The 25288-nt window shown below is 38.7% G+C and overlaps 1 protein-coding gene across 1 annotated transcript in view; it reads right to left on the minus strand.

The window, feature by feature from the left end:
- IFT74 (intraflagellar transport 74) overlaps positions 1 to 25288 on the minus strand; it is a 45856-nt gene that overhangs the window by 3290 nt on the left and 17278 nt on the right. Inside the window, exons 10-18 of the mRNA XM_070935515.1 lie at positions 24809 to 24871; positions 22885 to 23028; positions 22319 to 22359; positions 21458 to 21537; positions 17621 to 17674; positions 15894 to 15991; positions 8093 to 8219; positions 4931 to 5094; positions 315 to 440 (exon numbers count right to left, since the gene is read on the minus strand). Of these exons, the coding sequence (XP_070791616.1) occupies positions 315 to 440; positions 4931 to 5094; positions 8093 to 8219; positions 15894 to 15991; positions 17621 to 17674; positions 21458 to 21537; positions 22319 to 22359; positions 22885 to 23028; positions 24809 to 24871 (897 nt within the window). The remainder of the gene's footprint in view (positions 1 to 314; positions 441 to 4930; positions 5095 to 8092; positions 8220 to 15893; positions 15992 to 17620; positions 17675 to 21457; positions 21538 to 22318; positions 22360 to 22884; positions 23029 to 24808; positions 24872 to 25288) is intronic.

Below are 25288 nucleotides of genomic sequence, written 5' to 3' on the forward strand. Positions count from 1 at the left end.
AGCCCAGAAGGCCCAAAAATTAGCTGGCTGGCATGCGCATGCGCGCTGGAGCTAAGCTAGGGCAACGCTTGCGTGCCCACAGATATGGCTCCGTGTGCCACCTGTGGCACGCGTGCCATAGGTTCGCCATCACGGCCCTATATTATTGCAAAACAGTAGCCTCTATGTTCATTTCAGAAAGCTGAGTTCCATCCTCCTTTTTAATTCAAATCTGCCATCAGAGGTATTTACTATAAAATACATCCTGTATGCCCACGTTAAAACATTTGTCTCGAGAACTTTTGAAGCAATTTAGTGTATCCTTAACAATTTACCTGTGCATGTGTTTCATTCTCCTGGAGCTGCAACTTTAGGCCTTCATATTCTCTATTCAAATGTTCCATAATTTTCTTGAATGCATCCCGATGTTTGGTCAATCTTTCTTTCTCTTCTTGCAGTTTCTTAGCATGAGGAAATAATACAAAGTCAAACCACTCAAGAAGAGAAAAAGTATTTATATTTATAATTAAGTTTGCAGCACAGCATTTACCATAAAGAGCACGTAAAATAAGATAGAATTGATTTTTCAGAGTAGAATTGAAGTGGCCAGCCTTCAGTTTTAAGTTATTCTAATTTTTAGCAATGGGAAAAATAAAAACCTGAAGATTTGCATGAATCCAGACTTCTAATTTCTTTAGAAATTCATATCTTTTATGTGAATCATTTCTTTCTCTTTCGCTGTGCTCATGCACTCATTGTAGATTTAATTTTGATTCCCAGCCAGTGTTTATGAACACATTGGCTTCTGCTATTTTTTCTTAGCTTTTACTTTCTAACACATTTCCTCTTCTCATAAAATCTTTTGTTCACAGTAATAAATGGTACTTAAATGCTGAAACACTTGATATAAATAATGCACAATTAGAATAAAGGATCTAAGGGATTATAGGATTGTAAAAAGGGAGGTTCTATTCCAGATCTATCAGAAAGATATATAGTAGGATAAAATTGGAATGGTTAATAACATATTGAAGGAGGACACAACAAACTCCAATCCTCAAGACTCAAATTAAGCAGTAAGAACATATCCAAAAAAGCTTTACCTGGGGAACAGCTCTTAGTATAAAGAAGAAACAGAAGGGATTTAAATCTAGACTGCATTTATCAGTTACAAAATATTAAAAGAAAATTGCTGAAGTGAATCTGCAATTTTTTTTCTCATGGGGAAAGTGTGGCACAAAACTATCACAGCTATATGTACTTTTTATCTGTTAAAGCTAAGAACAAAAGGAGCAATCAGAAAATAGGAATCATTGCTGTTGTATAGGTTAAGAAAAACACACAAAAAAGGATGAACAGTGGTTCAGAAACAGATTCTAGTGCAAAAAGTATAGGCATGGTTGCTTATCTAGTACACTGGGCTATTGTCACAGAATACTGTTTGTTGAAAGAATTGCACTAGCTGCTGATTTAACTGAGTTTAAAGCTTTAGCCTTAATGTATCTATAAAATTTATAAATGTCATATTATGGATCCAAGGAAATGCATCTTTTCTATCACAGCTCCTGTCTTTTATTCCCCCAGATATATGTATGGTTCCCACGTTTCCAGTCTTTTCTAAGTCCCTTAAGACCTGGTTCTGCTCCTGGAACTGGGTTTAGGGTGATTGTAGAGTCCCTGCCATGATTTTTTTTCAGCTTTTCTGAATGTTATTGTTCTTGAATTATCCAGGAAATTATATTTCATTACGCTATGTTTTTAACTGTGTTTTAATTACACATTTGATAGCCTGAAAGCTACTAAGAGTTTTCTTGGAATTTGGGTTAGGATTATGTCCACTTCATATCAGAGTCCTTCCTGCTTATATCTATCAGAAACCTTCTTAGTTGTGTCACATCCTTCAGATATTTGCCTAGCAGGAATAGGATTTTTTGCATTGTGTCTTCATTTTGGCATTCCAACATTTTATATTTATTTTATATACCATTATTTTATATTGTACCTTATCTTATTTACCCAATTATCAAATGTGTTATTTACTGTTTATTACAATCATAATACCAGGTAGGAATACCATAAAAATAGAATTTGAATTCACCATATAATTTAGTACTATAAATTATGGTAACATATTTAAGCTAAGAAAACAGTAAATACAAGCACTAGTGAAGGTGAATAAAAGCTGGATGAATTCCATACCAAATACTATTAGCATTTAACATAACCTCAATCTTGTATTTTATATTTTAAATTTGATATCAGAATATGCCTTATTTTAACTGTGATCCTTCTGACAAGAATAAACAATAAACAAACATAACATCAAGCTGTTTTGCATTACTGGCAGCATATGAACACTTTAAATCATCATTTATACCAACACCACCTTCTCCTTGCAGGCACTTTTAGTTCTGTAAGGTAAGGAAACATAGGTGGGATAGCCTGAAAATGCACCTTCTTACAAAAAGAACAAAGCAATGGGAGAGTGATGTGGAAACAACTGATCCCACAAGAAAAGAAGGAGAGCCTGTTTTGCTTGGGTTTATTTATCGCCTATTCTAAACATCCATTCCTACAAGGAAGCATCACTAATTTTCACAGTATTTCTTTCAAGACTGTTGGCTGTATACGGAAAAAGTTAAATATTATTTTTTAAAGAAATTTTTTTAATGACTTTTCGATTTTAGGCATAAAATGATTTCTAAGCATTCTCTGATATTTTTTTAAATTTTTTTTAACCAGTCTGATTATTAACCTTCTACCGGGAAGAATGGGAAGCCATTTGAAGCAGCTGGCTTGTATCTTAGGTTGCAGCAGTAAATATGTGAGTATTGCAACTATTTTGAGTTATTACTGACACATCAAATGGCTCTGCCATACTCAGTTGAGATAAGATAGAGGGAAATAGCCCTGCATTATTTCATTGTGCTGTTAACAGTGCAAGCCCTATTGGGTGCAAGCGGTGGAGCATAATCCTACAAAAGCAGGGGTGGGCAAATATGGCCCCTTTATGACCTGTGGACTTCAACTCCCAGAATTCCTGAGCCAGCTTGGCTGTCTCAGGAATTCTGGGAGTTGAAGTCCACAGGTTGTAAAAGGGCCACAGTTGCCCACCCCTGTACAAAAGTGATTACCGTATTTTTCAGACTATAAAATGCTCCGAAGTATAAGACGCACCTAGCTTTTGGGGAGGAAAACAAGGAAAAAAAATCTGCCTCTGGCTCCCAGCAATTTCCCTCCTTGCAGCAAACAGCATGCTCAGCTTCAGCACAGTCTGATTTAGCACAAGCAGCTGCTTGGCGGTTGGATCAGCCTCCTGTAATACCGCCTATCAGCTGTTCCAGGCTGTGGGGATTGCACTGCCCGTCTCCACCATCGCCGCTCATTGCTGCTGCTGCTTATCGCTGCCTCTGCGCATCCCATTTTTGGCCTCTGTGCATCCCATTTTTGGCCTCCGTGCACCCCATTTTCGGCCTCTGTGTGCCCCGTTTTTGGCCTCTACACGGTCCATTTTTGGCCCATTCCAGGTGGCAGAGATAGCTGCCACTGCTGCCTATCCCCACCGTCTTGAATAGGCCAAAAACAGGACGCGTGGAGGCTGAAAATGGGGTGCACAGAAGCAGGGCTAGGCGGCAGCAGCGATGGGTGGTGTCAGCAGCGACGATCCCTGCAGTCTGAAACAACTGATAGGCGGTATTCTGGGAAGCCGATCCAACCACCAATCAGCTGCTTGTGCTAAATCAGGTTGTGCTGAAGCTGACCAGGCTGTTTGCTGCAAGGAGGTAAATTATTGGGAGGCAGAGGCTAAAGGGTGGGGGCTGGCAGCTGGGTGGGGCTTCGGCAACATTTGCTGTATAAGACGCACAGACATTTCCACCCACTTTTTTTTGGGGGGGGGGAAGTGCGACTTATACACTGAAAAATACGGTATATAGTAAGAGCAGTTTTTATATATATGTTTTAGCAGGCCAAAGACAATTTAATGTCAAATATTTTAGTCTGCATTTTGAAGAACTGGTTCTCAAGCATATTTCCTAATTGCTTTTTAAAAAGTTGTCACACAAAAAAGAGAAAGTGCCCTAGCAAGCAGTATCGGAATCAGTGTTTAAAACTATAGGTAATCCTCATTTACAGGTAGTCCTTGACTTACAACAGTTTGTTTAGTGACCATTCGAAGTTACAGGCACTGAAAAAAGTGACATATGACAGTTTTTCATATTTACAACCATTGCAGCCTCCCTATGGTCAGATGATCAACATTTCGATGCTTGACAGCTGACTCATATTTATGATGGCTACAGGGTCACGGGGTCATGTGATCCCCTTTTGTGACCTTGGGGAAGTCAGATTCACTTAACAACCAGATTACTAACTTCACGACTGCAGTGATTGACTTAACAACTGTGGCAAGAAAGGTTGTAAAATGAGGCAAAATTCACCTAACAAATGTTTCGCTCAGCAACAAAAAAATTGAGGCTCAATTGTGGTCATAAGTCAAGGACTACCTGTATCAACCACAACTGGAACTGGCAATTTGGCCTTTAAGCAGGATGATCACTAAGTGAAACTGTGGCTGCACTTATGTTTTTTATTTCAGTTTTCTTTTGGTTTACAAATCTGCGGAGGTCATAAATGTGAGAATTGTTTGCAAAGCAACTTTTTCATCTCTACTGTAACTGAAAATAGTAGCTAAACAAGGCTGTTGCTAAATAAGGCCTACTTATATAAGAAAACTAGACAACAGGAGGAATTTCCTGACTGTATCATCCAGTGGAATAGGCTACCGCACAAAGTGCCAAGTTCTCCTTTGCTAGATGTCTTCAAAGAGAGGCTTGGTAAGCATCTGTCAGAGATACTCTATTAGTAGATGCAGCACTGAGCAGGAATTGGATTAGATGACTCCCAATATCCCTTGTAACTCTATGGTTTTAGGACTTGGACTGCTGATTACCTTTTTCTTTTCTTCTCCTGCTGTTTTCAGAGCAGGCAGATTGTTATATACTTCCAGGTCCTTGGTCATCTGTTCAATTTTTTCTTTGAGTGAACTTAGTTCATCAACCATCTTTCCCTCCAATAAGCCCATCTTCTGGAGGTCCATTTGGAGTCTCTGACTATCTATAACAAAGGAAAACGGACTAGTATGAATTACTGACATACATATTTTCCATCACAGAACACATTTACTTATCCAACAAGACAACCAAGTCCTGCTTGCCTTATTCACCTTGGCATTGATCCAGCAAAGCTCTCAAAAATGTTATCTTTTGCATACAAATATCCATTATCTGATGAACTAGCAATATGGCAGACTGGTGCTGAAATAGTTTACTGCTTGCAGCAAAAGCTGCCAAACTGAAATTAAGACTGTTATTCTTCATTTATATTTGTGACTAAAATGAAGAACAATGAAAATAATTCCATTGCCTTCCTTAGCTTTAAACGATCCAAAATGTTATAAACTTCTAGAGATTGTGCTGGTAATTTAGAAGGAAAAGAAAGCAGATTACTATGATTAAAATAAAAACCCATCCTTTGTATACCAATTTTGTTGACCCACAATACAGTCCATCTGGTATAGAGCTTTGAGGCCATATTTTAAAAATGTTTTTAAATACTGAACTTGCATCCAGCTGCTACACAGTGCATTCTGTGATCTGACCATTTTTATTGTAAAATAGACTGATACCTGTCCAGTTTTAAAAACGCCAAATCCTTAGATACTCCAAAAATAATAACTGAATCTCAGTTTATATGAATACTCATTTCCTCTTGTGCATGGTCTCATCTGGGAATTTCAGGCAGACATATTGACATCTCAGAATTACTTGACTGTATACTGTAGACTGAAATATTTTTTTAGGCTTCCATGCAAGATACGGAGGTATAAAATTAGCATAGTGGGATAAAGGCGTGCATATCATCACAATTTAAAATCCTTATGGTGTATTGTTAATTCCTTTCTTAGGATATGGCTTAAGTCCTTGTCTCAGAGTTGGTCAACCTGTTCTCCTGGCTGGCCTTCTGCTTTGAGGATACATGGATTAGTGCTCCAAAATAATGATTCAAGGATTCAAATTCCTGCACTGTGGAATGTTTGGGAACTGAAAAAGGTACAGTCACAGTTATTTTAAATTAAAATGTTTAAATTTTAAAAATCTATTATGGATGGTCACATAGTCAGCCAGATGTTCATATAGGATTTGGCATTTTTGGGCACATGTGGAGTCCTTCCCAAGGACCTGGGATAGGTAGGTAGGTAGGTAGGTAGATACTACATTGTTTCAGGATGTAAATTGTTCCAAGCAAAGCTACCTTTTGCAATTAACCAATAGTGATTTTGTCAATGCCGATGATCAATGCTGATGGTGTTCAAGCGGTACTCTTAAATATTTTGGAATTGCACCCAAAGAATCTATTACAAATAGTACTATATTTACTATTTCTTGTCTGCTGAACACTTGTTCACACTTGGTGAAGAACATCCAAATTCCAGATTCCTATCTAAAACCATAGAAAGCTGCTGCTAAACAGTATAAGCAATATCAAAAGAGCAACAATTTTGGGATAAGACAGGCTGCTTTGCTGAACAATCTGGAGAAGGTACTAATTTTCTTCATCTAAATACCTCCTACAGTAAAAAAAGGAAAGGAAAAGGGGGGAAAAAACAAGCCTTCTCTCTGGGAAGAGACAGGAAGAGGATGCAGTCCAGTTCCTTCTGATATGCCACTAAGTCACAGACTTCAGCAAGCAGTGTGTACATAGTAGCAAATTCTGAGACAAAATTGCTTTTGTGCTTTGACCTAGGGAAACGTTAGTGGGAAATGCTGCCATCAGCAAATCTGTTTACTCACAGAAGTTTCCTTTAAGGAGGGAAAGGCAGACTACTCTGTAGTGGTATTTTACACAAGGAGGTAACTTGTAGCCTTGAAAAACTTTTCTAAAATATGGAAGATTTGTTACTAAGCAAACAGCAATGTGTAGATTGTAAAATACATGATTTCAAGACCAGCAGAGTCTCATCTTCCTTTTATAGCTGGTTAAACAAATCAGCAACCACAATAATAGAGTAAGCAGTTTAAGAGAACTAAAACAGAATAAAAAATTGCCTTGTTTGCCTGCCTTTTTCACCTTCCCTTTAAATTGCACCTCATATATTTGTTTACAGTGCAATTCTGGTTTTAAGACCTGGCTAAGAAAGAGAGAATAACCACAGATTCACAATTCAGATATAACAAATCTATGATCTAATCAACTCCACAAATGTTCCCATGCAGGATGCACACAAAGTATACAGAATGTGTCAAGATCTGACTCTCAAAATGGTTTGTTTCTAAATTAATATTTCTTAAAACTGATGGTGCTTTTATTTTTATTCACAATCCATAAAATCTCAATGCCTTGTAATGTTATTTGGTGCTCAATGGCTTCTGAAAGATGTAAATAAAACTCCTACTTGAAATTTTTTTTGAAACATTATATCCATATATCCATACGTTTGGGGAAATCAGCAGTATTTGCCTGATTCTATACCAGTTTCAAAAATTTTATTTAAATATATATGGTAAATACGTTTCTATTTATATAATGCAAGGAAAATTCATACAAAAGCATAACTCTAATCATTCAACCCACAGAAAAAGGGAAAGCAAATATAATTTTAATAGGCAATCTGAGCATTTTATTGTTTTTTATCACTTTCCGCTTATACCATCAAACAAAATTCAATAAAGAGAGCTAGACAATTAGTCAACTTGAGATATTACGATAATTTGCTTGAATCATAGTTCATCAGACAAATTCACCGTGTAGTTATGGAGCAGGGAAAAACAAAGACACTGTTTCTAAAAGATCTATGGAGAACTTTACTATAAGCATTTTTTTTTCTTTTCCAAATATAACATTCCACAAATAGCTTCTTATTTTTTTTCATGAATCTTCCCTCTCAATACTCCCTAATAGAATTTGTTAAGTTTAGCTATTCGTCCAATTAAAAATCTTTCCCAATGCTAAAACCTTAATGATGAATAGAGAGCATGAACTATGAAACAGCTGAGTCCTTGAGATATAAAAGAGGAAGAGTTGTTTTTTGTAATGGAATAAATACATCTCTTACCTGTACCCAGATTTTTAGCTGTACTCTGTGATTTTTGCATTTCACTTGATTTGAAAGTGAGATCTTCCTGCATGATCTTCAATTCTTGGTTTGTTACAGAAGATATCTGCTTCATACGACTTACATTCTGCACATTACAACAAAAAACAAAATTTTTTTCCCAAATGTGTTGCCATGCCTAGAGGCAGATCAATAAAAAAACCTTTTTCCATAATAATTTTATCAGTCATGGAAAATAGCCTTAAGAAATGTAAATATTAGTGAATATATCTCAAATAAAGCATTGCTGTGTTATCCATACAAATAGCTTTATTACTATATTTTACATAATGAATAAAGGCTAAAGGTAAACAAAATATTAAAGGCTTACAATAATTTGAGGAAATTTAACCAAGGGATACAGGTAGTCCTCGACATACAACCACAATTGAGCCTGAAATTTTCGTTGCTAGGTGAGACAATTGTTAAGTGAATTTTGCCTCATTTTATGATCTTTCTTGCCACAATTGTTAAGTGAATGACTACAGTTGTTAAATTAGTAACAAGATTGTTAAGTGAGCTGGCTTCCTCATTGACTTTGCTTATCAGAAGATTTCAAAAGGTGATCACATGACCCCAGGACAGTGCAACTGTCATAAATATGAGTCAAGTGCCAAGTGTCTGAATTTTGCTCATGTGACCTTGGGGATGCTGCAAAGGTCGTAAATGTGAAAAATGGTCATGTCACTTTTTTCAGTGCAGTTATAACTTTGAATGGCCACTAATTAAACTGTTGTAAGACTACCCGTAGTTGTTTCTTGCAAAAATAACCCTAACCCTTATGCTCTGAAAAACATCTTCACAGGCAATGTATCCTAAAGGAAAACTGTTTCTGAAATGTTAATGGGACAATCAGATTCTACTTTTGAAATTGAGACAGCCAATTCTAAAGGAAGCTATTTTCACTACGACATGGTACCTTAAGATGTTTCCAGTGAATTGATTTATATCTGCAAAAGACTTAATAAAACATTGACAAATTTGGTGTAAGGGCAGTTTTTAGGCAAATATATAAAATGTAATTACTACACAGTTTAAGTTGTGCTAGGATGCTTTGGAAACATAAAAAGCATATCTGACAATCACTGTTCTGTATCACATCATATGCGATTAGTTGCAATTTGAGATCATTTTTCTTTTTTGAGGCCTAAGCCTAAGGTATCAAAGGAAGAAACAAAAGTGATGGGGGAAAAGAAAAGAGCAGAAGCAAGATCAATTCTATGGAACCCATTGACTTCCTATGAACTATGTTTTAAAAACCCCTAAAAATGTAACCCTACCTTAATTAAGTGCTAACACTAATGTTAAACAAACCAAAGTAGTATTCTGCTATTCTAGTGGCTAAGATCTCAAAGAGGCTTAAAATGTGTTTCAGAAAGATCTTATTGTAAAAATAGAAGTCACCAGTTCAGGAAGAAAAAGGCTAAAGCAAGGCTAGATTCTTCATTTGTTAACCGTGTTTACTTGAAAATCTATATTAGGAAGAAAGAAATCTCAGTGCCTTCTTTTGACTTCTCCAACTGTAATTCACATCCCTTAAGGAACTCTGATAAAAATGTAAGGGAGTCTGCACTCACTCCTACGCTGCCTAGACATGGAGCTTGTTGGTACCAGACCAAGCCATATGCAGGATCCAGCTGCTGGGACATTCTTCAATAGTCTTTGTGCTCACTATAATGACTTCTATGAAATCCCCTACTCACTCCTGAGTACTCTCTATAACACAAGGGTCATTTTCCTTCTATGCCAAGGTGACTCTTCCTGAGGGAATAACCCTGAGCATGGATGCCCATTCCAGGCAGTGAAATATTGCTTCTCCTTTCCTTTTTGTGACAGGAGACTGACATGCCCTGGCTGCTTGCCTTTCTGGAGCATATCCTCAAGTGCTATACTTTCTTAAGGTGTCTGCTCTCAGGATAGGAAGACAGACATCTCCTTGGTAGCAGTTGCTAATGAGGACTTTCCTTTCCCTCCTGTATATTGATTGATTGATTGATTGAATTTGTATACCACCCTACTCCCGAAGGACTCAGTGCGGCGAACAGCCAAAAGATAAAATACATATAATACAAATGTTAAAAAACCATTAAAATACAATTAAATAATTTGGCCCAGAAAACAAAATTTAAAACACCCCAAATTTATAAGACAAATATAAAATTTAAAAAATTTAAAACAGTTTAAAAGAGAGCTTAGGCCAAGCCGGCCTGCTGGAATAGGAATGTTTTGAGGGCACGGAGGAAAGCGCACAGATCCGGGATCCTCCGTATCTCCGGGGGGAGCTCATTCCAGATGACGGGTGCCCCCACAGAGAAGGCTCTCCCCCTGGGGGCCGCCAGTCGACACTGTTTGACCGACGGCACCCTAAGAAGCCCCTCTCTATGGGAGCATACTGGTCGGTGAGAGGCTACTGGTGGCAAAAGGCGGTCGCGTAGATACCCCGGTCCTAAGCCATGGAGTGCTTTAAAGACCTTGAAGAGCACCCAGAAGACCACCAGGAGCCAGTGCAGCTCGCGCAGGAGGAGGATCACATGGGAGCGCCATGTCACTCTCATAACCACCTGCGCGGCCGCATTCTGGACCAGCTGGAGCCTCCTGGTGCTCCTCAAGGGGAGCCCCATGTAGACAGCATTGCAGTAGTCCAGGCAGGAAGTGACGAGGGCATGAGTGACTGTATTTAACAAGTCCCGATCCAGAAAGGGACGCAACTGGCGAATCAGGCGAACCTGATAAAATGCCCTCCCGGCCACAGCCGTCAAATGCTCTTCTAAAGACAGCTGTGAGTCCAGGAGGACACCCAAGTTGTGAACCCTCTCCGTGGGGGCCAACGACTCGCCCCCAATAGTCAGTGATGGCACCAACTGACTCTATCGGGATGTTGGGAACCACAGCCACTCGGTCTTGGATGGGGTGAGCCTGAGTCTGTTTCTCCCCATCCAGATCCGTACAGCCTCCAGGCACCGGGACATCACTTCAAGGGCATCATTGGGGTGGTCTGGGGTGGAGATGTACAGCTGTGTATCATCAGCGTACTGGTGGTACTTCACCCCGAATGATCTCACCCAGCGGCTTCACATAAATGTTGAACAGAAGGGGCAAGAGGACTGACCCTTGTGGCACCCCACATACAAGGGGCCTCGGGGTCAACCTCTGCCCCCCTGCCAACACAGACTGTGAGCAGTCGGAGAGAAAGGAGGAGAACCACCGCAACACGGTGTCCCCCACCCCTAACTCTTCCAGCCGGTGCAGCATGATACCATGGTCGTTGGTATGAAAAGTCACTGAGACTGAGAGAAGCAACCCCTGTCCCGAGCACTCCAGAGATCATCAACCAATGCGACCAATGCCGTTTCCGTGCTGTACCCAGGCCTGAAGCCCAACTGGAATGGATCCAGATAAACTGATTCATCCAGGTACTGAGGGAGCTGCCGTGCTACCACACTCTCAACAACCTTCGCAACACAGCGAAGGTTGGATACTGGACAGTAATTAGCCAACACTGCCGGGTCCAGGGAAGGCTTCTTGAGGAGAGGTCTCACCACCGCCTCTTTCAAGGCAGCGGGAAAGACATCCTCACTCAAGGAAGCATTTATAATCTCCTGGAGCCAGCCTCGTGTAACCTCCCGAGAGGCCAGCACCAGCCAGGAGGGACACGGGTCCAATAAACATGTGGCAGCATTCAGTCTGCTCAGTATCCTGTCCACGTCTTCAGGAGTCACACAATCAAACTCTTCCCAGATAATATCCTCAAGACCTGCCTCCATCCTCCCTCCTGAATCTACCCCGTCAGAGTCCAGGTGTTCCCGAATCTGAGTGATTTTATCATACAGATACTGTACAAAATCCTCGGCTCTACCCTCCAAGGGGTCCTCCCGTGCTTCCTGAAGGAGCAGGGAGTGGGTCACCCTAAACAGGGCAGCTGGACGATTATCTGATGACGCAATAAGAGCGGAAAAATAGTTACATTTTGCTGCTTTTATCGCCACTAGGTAAGTCTTAATATGAGACCTTACCAGTGTTCGGTCAGATTCAGGCCGGCTGGCCCTCCAACCGCTCTCCAGGCATCTTTTCTGGCCCTTCATCTCCCTCAGCTTCTCGGTAAACCAGGGAGCCAAGCGAGATCGGTGCCGGGTCAGAGGCCGCAAAGGCACAACACGGTCCAAAGCACCAGCGGCCGCCTTATCCCAGGCGGCCACTAGGTCTCCAGTTGAGGCGTGAGCCAGAGCCTCAGGGAATGGCCCAAGCTTTGTCTGGAACCTATCAGGTTCCATCAGGCGCTTGGGGCGGAACCATCTCATTTGTTCCGCCTCCCTGCGGCGGGGTGTGGCGGTTCGAAGGTCAAGGTGAAGGAGGGAGTGATCTGACCATGACAAGGGCTCAATCGGTATATCCCCTATCTCAAGATCACTCAACCACTGTCCAGAGACAAAAACTAGATCCAGCGTGTTTCCCCCCGTGTGAGTAGGGCCATGACTGGGTCAGTCCATAGCTGTCATGGAAGCCATGAACTCCCGAGCCATCTCAGACGTCTCACTTGCGGATGGCAAGTTAAAATCCCCCATGACCATAAACCTGGGGGTGTTAACTGCCACCGCGGCTATCACGTTGAGTAGCTCAGGCAGGGCTGCTGCCATGTGGCAGGGAGCCAGGTACGTGATCAGCAAGCCCATCTGTACCCCATGACCCCACTTCACAAGGAGGGACTCACAACCGGCGGTCTGAGGAACAGTGGCCTCCCTCGGCCCAAGACCTTCTTTAATAACAACCGCCACCCCTCCGCCCCTCCCGTGACCTCAGCTGATGAAATGTGCGGAAACCAGGTGGGCACATTTCAACGAGGGGGAACCCCCCTGGCCCAACCAGGTCTCCGTAATACCCGCCAAGACCGAGTGGCTGTGGTTTCCGACATCCCGATATAGTCAGTTGGTGCCATCGCTGACTATTGGGGGCGAGACACTGGCCCCCACGGAGAGGGTTCGCAACTTGGGTGTCCTCCTGGACTCATGGCTGTCTTTAGAAGAGCACATGACGGCCGTGGCCAGGGGGACTTTTTATCAGGTCCGCCTGATTCGCCAGTTGCATCCCTTTCTGGATCGGGACTCGTTAAATACGGTCACTCATGCCCTCGTCACTTCCCGCTTGGACTACTGCAATGCTCTCTACATGGGGCTCCCCTTGAGGAGCACCCGGAGGCTCCAGCTGGTCCAGAATGCGGCCGCGCGGGTGGTTATGGGAGCGACGTGGCGCTCCCATCTGACCCCCCTCCTGCGCGAGCTGCACTGGCTCCCGGTGGTCTTCCGGGTGCGCTTCAAGGTTTTGGTTACCACATTTAGAGCGCTCCATGGCATCGGACCGGAGTATCTACGAGACCGCCTTCTGCTACCAATAGCCTCTCACCGACCAGTACGCTCCCATAGAGAGGGGCTTCTCAGGGTGCCGTCGGCCAAACAGTGTCGACTGGCGGCCCCCAGGGGGAGAGCCTTCTCTGTGGGGGCACCTACCATCTGGAACGAGCTCCCCCCAGAGATACGGAAGATCCCGGACCTGCGCACGTTTCGCCATGCTCTCAAAACTTTTCTATTTCAGCAAGCTGGCCTGGCCTAACTCCCATCTTTTAAATTTTTTAAATTTTTTAATTTGTGATTTTATAAATTGGGTGTTTTAATCTGTGTTTCGGCCGAAATATTTAATAATTTTAAGGGACTTTTTTAATATTTGGATTATCTGTATTTTATCTTGGCTGTTCACCACCCTGAGTCCTTTGGGAGTAGGGCGGTATAGAAATTTGATTAATAAATAAATAAAATAAATAAATTAAAACCCATTCACACCATTCATGGCCGGATCTCACAAGATCGCAACAGCGAGATCAACAGCCCCAGGCCTGCCAGAAAAGCCAGGTCTTCACTGCTTTTCGGAAGGCCAATAGGGTGGGGGTGGTCCGGACCTCAGGAGGTAACTGGTTCCAGAGAGCTGGGGCAGCCACAGATAAGGCCCTTCCCCGCGGGCCCGCCAGCCGGCATTGTTTAGCTGACGGGACCTGGAGGAGATCAACTCTATGGGATCTTACCGGTCGCTGGGAGCTATGTGGTAGAAGGCGGTCTCGAAAATAACCTGGCCCTGAGCCATGTAGGGCTTTCAAGGTAATCAACAACACCTTGAATTGTGCCCTGAGACCAATAGGGAGCCAGTGCAACTCACGGAGAATTGGTGTAATGTGGGTGTATCTAGGTGCGCCCACGATAGCTCGCGCCGCTGCATTCTGGAACTGTAGTCTCCGAACACTTTTCAAGGGTAGCCCCATGTAGAGCGCGTTGCAATAATCTAACCGTGAGGTGACAAAGACATGAGTGACTGTGAGGAGAGTCTCCCGATCCAAGTAGGGTCGCAGGCGAACTTGTGCAAAGGTCCCCCTAGCCACAGCTGTCAGATGTTGCTCTAATCTTAGCTGTGAGTCTAGGAGGACACCCAAATTGCGAGCCCGTTCTGAGGGGGACAATTCCCCCCCCCCAGAACCAAGGATGGACAATCAACATAGTCTCTCGGTCTTGTCTGGGTTAAGTCTGAGCCTCTTGACTCCCATCCAGACCCTCACAGCCTCCAGGCACTGGCACATCACATCCACTGCATCACTGAATTGATGCGGGGTAGAGATATACAGCTGGGTATCATCAACATACTGCTGATATCTCACCCCGTATCTCAGATGATCTCACCCAGCGGCTTCATGTAGATGTTAAATAGGAGGGGAGAGAGGACCGAGCCCTAAGGCACCCCACGAACGAGGGGCCTAGGGGTCGACCTCTGTCCTCCTACCAACACTGACTGTGATCGATCAGAGAGATAGGAGGAGAACCACCGTAACACTGTACCTCCAACTCCCAACTCCCTTAGTCGTCCCAGAAGGATACCATGGTCAATGGTATCGAAAGCCGCTGAGAGATCAAGTAGACCAAGATGGAGGAATGACCCCCATCTCAGGCTTGCCAGAGATCATCCATCAGTGTGACGAAAGCAGTTTCCGTGCTGTAGCCAGGCCTGAAGCCAGACTGAAAAGGGTCCAGATAATCCGTTTCATCCAATGACCGCAGGAACTGAAATGCCACCACTTTATCTATAACCTTTCCCACAAAGGGTAGGTTGGAGACTGGCCAAAAGTTCTTTAATTCTGCTGGATCCAGGGAAGACTTCTTGAGGAGGGGCCTTACGACCGCTTCTTTCAATGGTTGCGGGAAGGACCCCTCCCTCAAGGACGCATTAACTAAAGCCTGGAGCCAGCCTCGTGTCACCTCCCTGCTGGCTGAGACCTGCCAGGAGGGGCACGGGTCCAACAAACAAGTGGAGGAACTCATTGCCCCTGCAGCCTTGTCCACTTCCTCAGGAGTCACAGGCTCAAACTCATCCCACACAATAGGACTAAGACCTGCCCCCGTCATCTCGGTCGGAATTGCCCAATCAGAGTCCAGGTCCGTCCAAATCTGAGTGACTTTATCCGACAGAAACTGCACAAACTCCTCAGCTCTACCCTGCAAGGGCTCCTCCACTCCCCCTACATATACTCCCCCTAGATTTACTCTTATTTGAATTCTGAAGAAATACAAATACAAAGAAATAAAAAACCCATGTTATTATCAAATAGCTTTATTATTTAACAGGGCGATTTTTAACTTTATTTAAAATTAAATAATTGTCTGGGTTTCATTTGTTTGAGAAAGAGATATTTCCCTAATAGTAAATTAGGATTTCAAGGGGGATTACTTACCCGACTTGAATGCTCTAAAAGCGCCACAATATTGGCCTCTATCTCTGATTTCCGTTCCAGTTCCTGGTTCTTTGTCTCTTCAAAAGATTCGAGAAAGTCTAAAGGTTTTAAAAAAAAAGATAGAGGAAGCTATTGTTTACAATAGGAACAGCAGAGAAGTCCAGCAGCATTGCTTACAATTGCACTTTGAATGTTAAAGAGTTTAAAAATATATAAACAGGGAGTTTAAAATCAGAAAATAATTCAACGAAAAAATAGTTTATATGAAAAAGTATAATGAGAATCAGTTATTCAATTGTTATTCAATTGATACTTGAGCTCTATATGGCAAACTAGCAAATAATAATTAAAGATATTTCTAAAATATTCAATGCCTCAATTACATTCCATCTGGACTCCTGTAACCCAATCTATTTATCTATTGTAACATAATCTCTGAAGAATATTCAAAAATTTAAGCAGAATGCTACACCTTATTACTGATTTTTTTTCTAACAATAGCTTCACTGGCTATAATACTGTTTCCAAATCCAACTGGAAATGTTGATGATGATCCATATAACCATATATACCGACTGTATGAAAAACCCTGAACCTTAAGATTGCCTAGGGGATACCAATGTTCAAACAGAGGAACTCTTTACTAGCTGCTTCCAGACTCTGGAAATTCTTCCAGCAAATGTGGCAATTCAAGTAAAAATTAGGAGAGTTGAGGTCATCCACACCACCATCCAAGATTGGGCAACAGCTCTCAACATTTACAAATACTGTGTGACTGTTTGTTTAAATAGAAGAAATCTTCCTATCCTGAGTTTTTAACTAAGTCTCACTTTGCCCGAAAACTCCATAAACCTCCCTGATATCTGGAGAGCTTTCGGAAGCAAAGGTTCAACATGGAAGGTAGCTGTGGGAGTGCAACTGTAATATGACCACAGAACTTTAGCAATATTGAATTCAGTAGGAAGCTTTGGTTCATATAGGGCTCCAAAATGTGTATCAGAGTTCCTATATGTGTTGAGCAATTCCTTACATAAAAGGGTTCTGTTAAAATAGACCAAATGCTTCCTTATCAATTTCTCTTGGCAAAGTAAAAATCTATAGAATTCTTGAAAGGAAATTAACGTAAGAAATTACTATTCATTAGCCACAGTCTTGCCAAATGTCTGTTTTCTTTTATTTTTCAACACATAAGAAGTATTTCAATTTACTTCTAGTTTCCAATAATTTGTCTGAAATTATAAGGACCCAAATGGGAACCAATTTTTACTCTGTGTTGCCATAAATCCAGTTATCATGTGGGAAACTTAAAGGATTGGACTTACTAATGAGATTAGCATACATACCAAGTGACTGATGAGGCAGTCTTGTTCTCACTTACCTGAGACTAAAGGATAAAACCCTGATAAGATTTTTTTCTGAATAGACAGAACAACAGAGTAACAGAATTGTAAGGACCTTAGAGGTCTTCTAGTCCAACCCCCTGCTTAGGCAGGAAACCCTATACCATTCCAGACAAATGGCTGTCCAATCTCTTCTTAAAAACTTCTAGTGTTGGAGCATTCACAACTGCTGGAGGCAAGTTGTTCCTCTGATTAATTGGTCTAACTGTCAAGAAATTTCTCCTTAGTTCTAGGTTGCTTCTCTCCTTAAATGAATATTAAAATGAATGTTTTCAGGGCACTAAATGCAAAATGTGCATTTTATATATGTTTATGAATCTTACTTACTATCCATGCTTTCCTCTCTCTTCTTCAATTCTTTATATTTCAGATTTTTTTCACCTAAAAAACCAATTTAAAATAAAACAATTAATACTGCAGTTATTTTGTATTGACAGATTAGGGTACAGGTAACCTTGGTTAATGATGGTAAGTGGGACCAGAATTTCCATTACTAAATGATGCAGTCAGAGTGTAATGTCACGTTACCTTATTACTTAGCAATAGAAATCCAGCCAGTTCCCATTGCCATCATTAACTAAATTCCACTGGTTGTTAGGCAAGGGCCCACCCTGATTCAAATCATTCCCGACTTGGTCCCTCCTGTTTAGCCTCACCTCTAAATTACTTTCAGAAATTGTTTTTTGACTGCTTTTTAGTTACTAGGTATTTTTATAATGACAAGTTAATTCAGAGTACCGGGAGAATCTCCTTCAGTCCTTACCAAAACAAATAAATAAATACAAATAAAAATACAAATTTAAGAATTCAGAAAAAATATTATTAATTTGGAATAAAAAGCAAAAGGATAATTAGAATTTTGGTTTTGGACAGTTATAAATGGACTATAGATGGACTAAGAGGTGAGATGGATTGAAATAAGATTTTAAAATTAATTATAAGAATTCTTTACATGGGAAAATACTCTTCAAGTCTTAAAAAATTATAGGATGAGACTTTGAAGGTTGGACACTAGAGGGAACCAGAAGGTACTAAAGATTACAATTAAAGGAAAATAATACATACATTTGAATTACGAATATAGGATGGAGCAAAATAGTTAACAGTGAAAGTACTAAGGGATATTTGTGAACAATAGGCCCAGAATTATAAATAAGCCGTGTTTCAAAAATGTTATGGAATAGGAAAAAGTTTTACTGGACAAACCTGAGATTGAGTGGCTTTAAAAATTACAGGCTACAAAAATGATAATTAAAAAAGATGCTGTATACAAATGGATGTAGGAATGAATCTGGCTGATGTCATAATAATTAAAGGGGATAAACAAATAACAAATCAAGAGAACTATCTTGATAACTTTCCTATATTGAATTTACAAAAGAGTCTTGTTAAAGTTTTGAAGGTTTTTGTGAGAAGGAAAAGAAAGACAAAAAAATGGAAAGAAATCAAATTTTAGGATAGTATTTGAAGGGATAAAGGTCCAGACTATTAAAACTAAAAGGAAGGAATGCAAAGTGAGTTAATGATCAAAGTTAAAGTAGATATTGTTATCTCTGCAAATCCTTAATAGACTTTTGTGACCAAGACTGAACAAGGTTTTAAAGATTTGTTTATAGATAAGAGATGAGAGATAGGGAGAAGAAACCATGTTATATTTTAAGGAAAGGCAAGTTCCTAAAATTGTCTATATTTGTTCCAATGAAGGGAGAAGTAATTTCTTTATATATTTTCTTTTTTGCTGCAATATTCTTATTTTTCCTTTCCTTTCTATTTGTTTTTGTCTTTTTTCTTCTACTTTTTCCTTTTTGCACTTTCTTTTTCTTTTAGTTTAATTTGTAATAATTTTTAAATAGGTTATTCAAATTACTATTAAACAAACAAACAATTTTTAATGGCCACACTTGCAACATTGAGCAGCCTCCCTGTTGATATCAGATTGAGCTCTATATTATTGGCCTTCTAAGAACTGTTAAAAATGGAATCATGTTGAAGGACAAATGGTGAAAGAAATGATGCTGATCTATGATGTATGATTTTAGTATTTTGTATTAAATGCCTTTAGGAAGGCATTTAAGACCCGGCTCTTCCTGCAGGCTCTATGTTACATTGGTGTGTGGCCACTAATCACTAGCACTGCTGTAGTATATTTGAATCTATTTCCTCCCTTCATTCTTTTCAATGTCTGTATTTTCACTGTTTTTAACCCATTATAAGTGATCTAGTCACGGAGTGGGTGACCTTAAAAATTGATCAAATAAATCATTGTATATTTAGGACTCTTTTTTTTTTTTACCACAGATGTTTTACTATATCATTGAACATTATTGTAAAGCACTAAGAGTCCTGTTGAATGCATTGGGGACAAATTGAAAGATAAATAAGATGCATTTGAATTAATACATGATATATATCTTCCATAATATACTCCTATGATACCCACACTTTATTTATGATAACTGTAATATTTGTTGACTTATAAAAATGGCAGATTCAAAAATTTAAAATAAAGCATATAATACAAGTAGATAACAGCTTCAAAACCTAAAGAAAAAATGGAAAGCATAGGCTAAAAATAAATCATATTAGAACTGACACTTCTGCCTTCTCTTTTCCCTGCTATATTGTTTGACATTCCCACTGCTTGCATTTATAAATTATAAATATGTGCACTATCCTAAGAGGACATTTTTAAAAACATCCTGGTAGCTAGGGTCCTATTTCTTGTCAATACTCCCTTTCATGATGGGAAAAAAATACTGAATTTAATTTTGAAATTAAAATTAAATATTGAATTTAATTTGCTTTTCAGAGGACCATGAACAGAGATGTAGACTGAGGCTTAAACAAAAAAAATATTTGAAAAATATTTTATGAAAAATAGCTTCAGTTATCAAGCTATAAATAGTAAAACAATTTCTTACCATCTACAGTCATCCAAGCAATATAGGAAAACGATGCAAAAAGTGTATGAAAATAAAACAGATAAAAGCAGAATGATGGAATTACTATGGAAAGGCTAAAATCAAATACTAATTATATGATCAAACTTAAGAATCAAGAAAGAAAAACAATACTGTTTAAATCACACTTCTAATGAGATAGCATTAAGATAATTAGTTCCTTTTAGATATTAAATCAAAACATACATCTACATGTACTTATTTTATTGATCTAAGGGCATTTAAATGACTGCCCAACTCAAATAACATGACTCTGGGCAGCATATAAAAAGAAAAGGAAAAAAGAAAGGAAAAATAATCAACCAATAAACATAAAAAACTTCAAAAGTCATTAAATCATGAAAGCTGATTTTACTGTAGCTCCTCAAATTGGGAATTCGATTCAACTGACCCAAACATTTGAGGAAAGAGCCAGATCCCAACTGCTGCCATTGAGAAGGCATGGCTTTTGGGTTCCATAAAATGGCACTGTTTTAGTGAAGCAACCTAGAGTATACCCTCTGTTTAGAATAGAAGCATCATTGGGTGTCACTGGATTACAACTCCCATAATAATCTGTTCAGATTTGGGAAGCACTAAATTGGAAAAGGTTACATTATTAGTTGAAATGCTTTCTCCCCCCTACATATGCAGAGAATTACCCATATTCACATTCTTCCAAATAATCTTGTTTACCCAAAGCAAATCAGAAGACCACCCATATATGTTGAAAGGATTAATTTATATTGAAGTTTTTATGCATGATCGTAGAATTTGAACAACTCTCATTAGAGTTAGAGTCAGGGAGGATTAATTTTTTGCTTATTTTGCCACACCATCATTTTTTTTTCATTCACAGTGAAGCACATTCTTTAAAGTCTTTTGAGAAAAAGGATATTTCCAGAAAGCTAACAAGCCATCAGGTGCAATGCACTATGAAGCAGTGTTAGACTATAAACATCTTTTATAGATGTTTTAGCAGTAAGAAAACAGATAGAAATGGAAAGAAACTATAGGAAGGTAACAAATGGAAATTATTATCATCTTTGCGTATGGAATAAAAATATTGTACAGAATCATGCAGTTTGCATGTATGAGAACATTTTTATATCTATTCACAATTCATAGACTCTACCTTAATATAAATAATCCCCATTTCTGAATCAACTATAATAGAACATTTAAATACAGTTTTGAAGAGTCAGGTCTTAAAGCCTTCTTTCACCTTGGTGTTCCTCTAAATCCATGTCAAGCTGCCGGATTCCTTCATTGAGATGGTTGATCTTTTCTTTTATCTCTGTTAGCCTAAAACAATGTGTAAAGGGCATGGTGATAACTATAAATATGCCGCTTTAGACACTAGCTTTTTGCAAAAAGTACTGAATAAATAGCTTTCAGACTAACAATCAAACAGCAATGTCTTTTTCTCCTAGCATGTTTTTGCTTCTGCATATTCTTTAATTGAGTTTACATAATTTTACCTAAACGAGTTCAATTTTGTAGAGAATGAGGAACATAAGAATTTCTTATGTTAAATAATGGGTCCCCCTGCTGGTTAAAAAAAAATTCATTACAATAATGTTACAACAGAGTAGTGCTTCTTTACCTCACTTTCTCAAAATAAGAATTTTTCAAAATTCTGAGACAAATGTAGATAAAACATTAATTAAAGTAACCCAGTTAACGTATGTAAACTTAAATGCAATAATGTAAGAGATTTAAAATCTCTTCCCTTTATTTTTTCTTTGAACAATATGAATAACCATATGATAATGATGCATGTCTCATAAGCAATCAAAATGTCACAGGACAAATATTTGTTTTAGATTTTCTCCTGTTGCATTACTTATTACTATTGTCTTATTACTATACAGTAGTATTACCTAATTAAGTCATCAGATACTTTAATTCCAACTCCATTTTCATATATGGTTCTTCAGAATATTTCAACAAGCAGGTCATAAAAACAGCCCTGCTTCTTTTTAGTCAACGGGTATAATTCACATGACTGACAAATCTTCCAAAATATGTGGATGTAAATGAAACTGATTTTATAGCAGACAGTAAAATATACAAAAACACTCACTGCCTCTCCATGCTTGCTATTTCTTGATTGTCTTCCTTCACCTTAGAAAGATAACATTAACATAACATATTTCTTAGTGACCCAAATAAATTACTCAGTTATGGAAAGAATGGTAAGTATGCTGGCTAAAGTATAGAAACAGACTGATATTACTTGTATTGTCTAAAATTTACTGAATAAAATACTGTCATCTTACCTTTCAGTAGCATAAATATGTGTATATTAGAAAAAGTGATATACAAATACTGGTAGTCCTTGACTTAAAACTAAAATTAAGCCCAGAATTATAGTCGTTAAGTTATTGCGGTCATAAATCAAGGCATCATGTGACTGGGCTTAATTTTTTGACATTTTTTGTGATAGTCATTAAGAGAATGCAATGATCATTAAGCAAACATGTCAGTTGTTAAGTGAATCCATTTTCCAATCATTACATTTGCTGGCCTAGAGTCATGATGGTGAAAGTAAGTGTGGCTTTTCTACATTAAACATGATATGTAAGTACTCTAGGCCTTTATTTCTACCTGTTAATTGAGCTTTACAAATATTATGAAATATTTTTCTACCTGTTTTAATAGTCTTTCTCTTTCCTCCTGCGGAGATCCCATGTTCTTGTCCTCTGCAATCATTTGATCTCGATGTTCCTCAAGACCATGGAGTTTTTCATACAGCTGTAAGGCCTCTTGTTTAATTTGGGAGTGGGTAATTTCCTAGAGACAGAATACATGCATATGGTATTTTATATTTATACAACTGAAACAGAAAGTAAAGACCAGGGACAATGAATCGGTTTTGGCTGGCGAATCACATTATTTTATGGCTAACCAGCAACTAGAGAGTAGCATAGGAAGGTTCCTGCTAAAACTGAGCACTCTACCCATACATTCTTTATATTATATATGTTCATTGATTCATAGATTATCACTCCTAAATACTTCTAAACGAATGGATAAAACAAAGCCATTATCTATCTTCACATGCAGAGATATACACTGCTAATTAATATCTGGATTCATTTTCTTATTTCACATCTATTTCTGAGCCTTCTTAATCATTCTTGATTTAAGAACATATGTATTATCCAAATTATAATAAAGTAAGGAAATTGAAGTATTATCAAAGTTATAACCTTTAAAGTACCACATAGTAACTTTCTAATAGAGCATCAAATGGAAAAATTCATAGAACAGTTGATACATACCGGTACATATAAAATTGTAGGAGTGATTAAACTGAGGATAACAAGTATTTAGAAAGTTACACAGAAGATCTGTTGGTTAGTATAATACTGTGGTTTAACATTATAAATCAAATTCTGTGTTTCCCTGAAAATAAGACCCTGTCTTATATTTTTTTGAATCCCAAAATAAGTGCTTGGCCTTATTTTCGGGGAGCTCTTATTATTTTGGGGTGCGTGGAGCAAGATGGGGCTCCTCTTGTTGTCTTACCTGATTTCCAGATCTGCGTTTTAATATTTTTCGGGAGGGCTTATTTTTTTTGGGAGGCTTATTTTAGCGCAAAATTTGAGCAAATTGTGCTTAAAAGCCCAATTTTGCTTATTATCAGGGGATGTTTTTCAGGAAAACAGGGTAGTAGGAGCCCACATTAAAAGTTCCCACATTATAGTTTGCTTAACTTTTATTTATTGAATAAAACACAACCGCACGGATTTGCAAGTACCAATGGCTAACTTCACTCATTATGCTATGTAATATGTGAAACTGGCCATATGGTTTACTGTAGTATGTTACATGACAGAGGAAGCAAACAGTGTTTCCTTCAAGAAACAATTATGTTTTCCAGTATTTTATGTTAAAATTTACTGAGAGTTGAACATAATAATAGGATTAATAATTAAATACTATCTACTTATTCCCGGTTCTTCAGAAGGATTTGATAGATAAATAAAAATGCTAAATCCATTCAAAATACCTTGCTGACCGTGTGACAAATCATAATAATACAACAGAGTAAAAGAGAAAGAACTGGAGAAAATCAACAAAATATAAAGACCTTCAAACAGCAATGGATGACTGTGGCAAAAGAAAGCAGGAATAGTACCAATAGTAATAGGTGCTTTGGGTGCCTAAAAATCCCTAAACATCTGGAGCCCCCATGAACACCGATGGCATTTACAAAATCAACTTCAGTCAATGGCAAAAGGCAGCTTTACTTGGAACAGCTTACATCTTTGGGCAATACTTTAAAACCATCGAACAACAATATCCATCTTTGTAATCCATCTATCCACAAGCAATCAGGTGTTTAAACTGGATTTCACTTTGTTTATCCACCTATCTAGTCCTTCCCATGGACCAGATAATGTCCTGAAGATAAGAAACAGCTAAAATGATACTAGACAGGGATTTTGACTTTATTTGTAATTGTATGTAAGACACTTATGAATTAAGTGTAAGACACTTTATGAATTATCGCATTTTAACTTATCCTTCCATTATGTAATGAATTTGAGAATAGGAAAATACATACTGCTTCCAGAGCTTGTTCTTTCATATTCACAGCATCCATTTCTTGTTGTAAAGAAGACAATTCCTATGAGAGGAAGTAAGTTTTCATACAATAAAAGACTGTTAAAGAGATTTAGTGCTTGAAAGAAACTTTGAAAATTAAGGCTTCACGGGCAGCCCCAGCTATGGCCATATCCTATATAAATGTACATTCGTACTCAGATTCAACCTCAAGTCATCCAATCTTATACTTGATAAATATATCACCCATTTCTTTGAAGAATTTAATCACTGGACTAAATCCATCATCAACATGATCATCATCATTCTTAAATCCTCAGTTTGGACTTGAATTTTTTAAGTTTCCACCAGTTTTAGACTATGACTCTAAATGTAGATCTCTCACACATAATAATTCCACAAATAATTGGAATTATTTTCTCTGCATTTGTAGATAATAAATAATGGAAATCAGTTTCCCTTTGAAACAGATGAACTCAAA

This window comes from Pituophis catenifer, unplaced genomic scaffold (assembly GCF_029215685.1).
Source record: "Pituophis catenifer annectens isolate HBS135680 unplaced genomic scaffold, rPitCat1.0.hap2 SCAF_2, whole genome shotgun sequence".
NCBI classification, from domain to species: Eukaryota; Metazoa; Chordata; class Lepidosauria; order Squamata; family Colubridae; genus Pituophis; species Pituophis catenifer.